Genomic DNA, 5,000 nt, shown 5'->3' on the forward strand with positions numbered 1-5,000 from the left:
CCTCAAGAGGGTGCAGTCGGCGGAGAAGCTCGCCGCCTCGCTCTCCGGCGCGCCCTCGTCCCCCTCCGGCGCCGCGGCGACGGAGAAGAAGATGGCGGCGGGGAGCGACCGGCGGGAGCCGGAAACACAGCCTGGACATCTCCCACTCCGACTTCAAGAAGGAGATCCTGCAGAGGGAGCCGAGCTTACAGAGCCTGCAGGTAAGAACCATCTCAGAACCACGAGTCCAACGACACGCCGACGACACGCCGACGACACACGACACGCCAACGACACGCCGACGACACGCCGACGACACGCTGACGACACACGACACGCCGACGACACGCTGACGACACGCTGACGACACGCCGACGACACGCCGACGACACGCTGACGACACGCCGACGACACGACACGCCAACGACACGCCGACGACACGCTGACGACACACGACACGCCGACGACACGCTGACGACACGCCGACGACACGCTGACGACACACGACACGCCGACGACACGCTGACGACACACGACACGCCGACGACACGCCGACGACACGCCGACGACACGCCGACGACACGCCGACGACACGCCGACGACACGCCGACGACACGCCGACGACACGCCGACGACACGCTGAAGACACACGACACGCCGACGACACGCTGACGACACGCTGACGACACACGACACGCCGACGACACGCCGACGACACGCTGACAACACACGACACGCCGACGACACGCTGACGACACGCCGACGACACGCTGACGACACACGACACGCCGACGACACGCTGACGACACGCCGACGACACGCTGACGACACACGACACGCCGACGACACGCCGACGACACGCCGACGACACGCTGACGACACACGACACGCCGACGACACGCTGACGACACGCTGACGACACACGACACGCCGACGACACGCCGACGACACGCTGACGACACACGACACGCCGACGACACGCTGACGACACGCCGACGACACGCTGACGACACACGACACGCCGACGACACGCTGACGACACACGACACGCCGACGACACGCCGACGACACGCCGACGACACGCCGACGACACGCCGACGACACGCCGACGACACGCCGACGACACGCCGACGACACGCTGACGACACGCCGACGACACGCTGAAGACACACGACACGCCGACGACACGCTGACGACACGCTGACGACACACGACACGCCGACGACACGCCGACGACACGCTGACGACACGCCGACGACACGCTGACGACACACGACACGCCGACGACACGCTGACGACACGCCGACGACACGCTGACGACACACGACACGCCGACGACACGCCGACGACACGCCGACGACACGCCGACGACACGCTGACGACACACGACACGCCGACGACACGCTGACGACACGCCGACGACACGCTGACGACACACGACACGCCGACGACACGCTGACGACACGCCGACGACACGCCAACGACACGCCGACGACACGCCGACGACACACGACACGCCGACGACACGCCGACGACACGCCGACGACACGCTGACGACACGCTGACGACACGCCGACGACACGCTGAAGACACACGACACGCCGACGACACGCTGACGACACGCTGACGACACACGACACGCCGACGACACGCTGACGACACGCTGACGACACACGACACGCCGACGACACGCTGACGACACGCCGACGACACGCTGACGACACACGACACGCCGACGACACGCCGACGACACGCCGACGACACGCCGACGACACGCTGACGACACACGACACGCCGACGACACGCTGACGACACGCTGACGACACACGACACGCCGACGACACGCTGACGACACGCCGACGACACGCTGACGACACACGACACGCCGACGACACGCTGACGACACGCCGACGACACACGACACGCCGACGACACGCCGACGACACGCCGACGACACGCTGACGACACGCTGACGACACGCCGACGACACGCTGAAGACACACGACACGCCGACGACACGCTGACGACACGCCGACGACACACGACACGCCGACGACACGCTGACGACACGCCGACGACACGCTGACGACACACGACACGCCAACGACACGCCGACGACACGCTGACGACACACGACACGCCGACGACACGCTGACGACACGCCGACGACACGCTGACGACACACGACACGCCGACGACACGCCGACGACACGCTGACGACACACGACACGCCGACGACACGCTGACGACACGCCGACGACACGCTGACGACACACGACACGCCGACGACACGCTGACGACACACGACACGCCGACGACACGCCGACGACACGCCGACGACACGCCGACGACACGCCGACGACACGCCGACGACACGCCGACGACACGCCGACGACACGCTGAAGACACACGACACGCCGACGACACGCTGACGACACGCTGACGACACACGACACGCCGACGACACGCCGACGACACGCTGACAACACACGACACGCCGACGACACGCTGACGACACGCCGACGACACGCTGACGACACACGACACGCCGACGACACGCTGACGACACGCCGACGACACGCTGACGACACACGACACGCCGACGACACGCCGACGACACGCCGACGACACGCCGACGACACGCTGACGACACACGACACGCCGACGACACGCTGACGACACGCTGACGACACACGACACGCCGACGACACGCTGACGACACGCCGACGACACGCTGACGACACACGACACGCCGACGACACGCTGACGACACGCCGACGACACGCTGACGACACACGACACGCCGACGACACGCTGACGACACACGACACGCCGACGACACGCCGACGACACGCTGACGACACGCCGACGACACGCTGACGACACGCTGACGACACACGACACGCCGACGACACGCTGACGACACGCCGACGACACGCTGACGACACACGACACGCCGACGACACGCTGACGACACGCCGACGACACGCCAACGACACGCCGACGACACGCCGACGACACACGACACGCCGACGACACGCCGACGACACGCCGACGACACGCTGACGACACGCTGACGACACGCCGACGACACGCTGAAGACACACGACACGCCGACGACACGCTGACGACACGCTGACGACACACGACACGCCGACGACACGCTGACGACACGCTGACGACACACGACACGCCGACGACACGCTGACGACACGCCGACGACACGCTGACGACACACGACACGCCGACGACACGCCGACGACACGCCGACGACACGCCGACGACACGCTGACGACACACGACACGCCGACGACACGCTGACGACACGCTGACGACACACGACACGCCGACGACACGCTGACGACACGCCGACGACACGCTGACGACACACGACACGCCGACGACACGCTGACGACACGCCGACGACACGCCAACGACACGCCGACGACACGCCGACGACACACGACACGCCGACGACACGCCGACGACACGCCGACGACACGCTGACGACACGCTGACGACACGCCGACGACACGCTGAAGACACACGACACGCCGACGACACGCTGACGACACGCCGACGACACGCCGACGACACGCTGACGACACACTGACGACACGCTGACGACACGCTGACGACACGCTAACGACACCATCTTTGTTACTTCACAAGTAAAACACCAGAGAGTTTGATCTTCTGTCTTCTGTCTGCAGGAGTCGGCCAGCGAAGGTCTTCTGTCCTCGGCGGGACGCGGCGGCGTGGAGAAGGGCAGCCTGCACAAACACGCCTCCTCCTCCTCCTCTTCCTCCTCCAGGAAGTTGGGTCGTCAGGAGGGCGACGGCGGGCTCGGCGTGTCCTCGCTGGGTCTCGCTCCCGGCAAGAGGCAGCTGAAGGACAAGCTGTCGGCCATCCGGCAGGACCGAGCCGAGCGGAGGGAGTCGCTGCAGAAGCAGGACGCCATCCACGAGGTGGACTCGTCGGAGGACGAGACGGACGAGGGCTCGGAGGACAGCCAGGACGGGCGCCGGGGGGGCCGCCTTCGCCCCGCCCCCCTTGCTGAGGCCCACCACGGTGAGGACGGGCCCCGGAGGCACCCTGCCGTCCCTCTGTCTGTCCCCCTCCACCCCCCACGCCACCTTCTCCCACACCGGGCCGTCGCAGCTCGGCCGGTCGCTCACGCTGTCCTCCGTGTCGGAGACGAAGCCCGGCGCGTCTTCTACGGGAGGAAGAGACGGCGGCTCGTCCTCGGAGGACACCGCGAGACACGAGAGGAAGCCGCTGGAGCCGAGCGCCACCAAACCCGCTCCGGGTCCGCTGCCTTTCTCCACGCCGGGCAGCGCCTTCATCTCCGTCAGCAAGGACACGTTTCTGAAGCCGGCTCCGCCTCCGGCCTCGAAGACGGCGGAGCCCAGAGCGGAGGCCCCGGGCGCCGGACAGAAGCTCCGCCCCTTCTGCAGCGGACGCCGCGGGTTCTCCGGACTGCAGAACCACGACGGCGACCGCAGACTCCCAGACCGCCTCGGACAAGGAGACGCCGAGCTCCTCCTGCTCCTCCCCCGGCGTCCCAAAGGAGAAGAAGGAGGCGGACAACCGGAGACTGTGTGCCGCCGCCGCCGGTGCAGGCGCCTCGTCTTCCTCCACCTCCACCTCCGCCTCCAACTCCGGTTCCAGTTCTCCGGTTCCGGCCGCTGAGGGTGGAGTCGACCAAGTGGCGTCCCAGCTCACGACGGTAGCGAAGAGCGTCCTGGGTCCGGTCAGACTCAGCGCTGCCGCGGACCAGAAACCATCCACAGGTGGCGTCCCAGAGGCTCCGCCCTCTGAGCCCTTGCCCCTCCCCTCCAAACAGGTCGCCACCCCTCAGTCGCCCCGCCTCTCCCCGAGCGGGCAGAAAACAGAGCACGCCGCCTCGCCGCCCGCCCCGCAGCGGCCGTCCAAACCCTCCACCCAGAGAGACTGCGTGGCTCCGCCCCCTTCCTGCCGGGACGTCCCACAGAGACCCGCATCATGGTCCGCCGGGTCGG

General features: G+C 67.6%; 1 protein-coding gene across 1 annotated transcript in view; it reads left to right on the forward strand.

Moving 5' to 3' along the window:
- The window catches only part of mast2 (microtubule associated serine/threonine kinase 2), a 118,133-nt gene extending 113,371 nt beyond the window's left edge, over positions 1–4,762 (forward strand). The window contains 4 exon segments of the mRNA XM_069152908.1: positions 1–106; positions 108–200; positions 3,693–4,007; positions 4,009–4,762. The exon segment at positions 1–106 is cut by the window's left edge and continues 352 nt beyond it. Coding sequence (XP_069009009.1) covers positions 1–106; positions 108–200; positions 3,693–4,007; positions 4,009–4,671 — 1,177 coding nt within the window. The 3' untranslated portion in view covers positions 4,672–4,762.
- The last annotated feature ends 238 nt before the right edge of the window (positions 4,763–5,000 follow it).

This window comes from Embiotoca jacksoni, unplaced genomic scaffold (assembly GCF_022577435.1).
Source record: "Embiotoca jacksoni isolate LCO1_2020_lvr unplaced genomic scaffold, fEmbJac1.0.p SCAF_19, whole genome shotgun sequence".
NCBI lineage: Eukaryota > Metazoa > Chordata > Actinopteri > Embiotocidae > Embiotoca > Embiotoca jacksoni.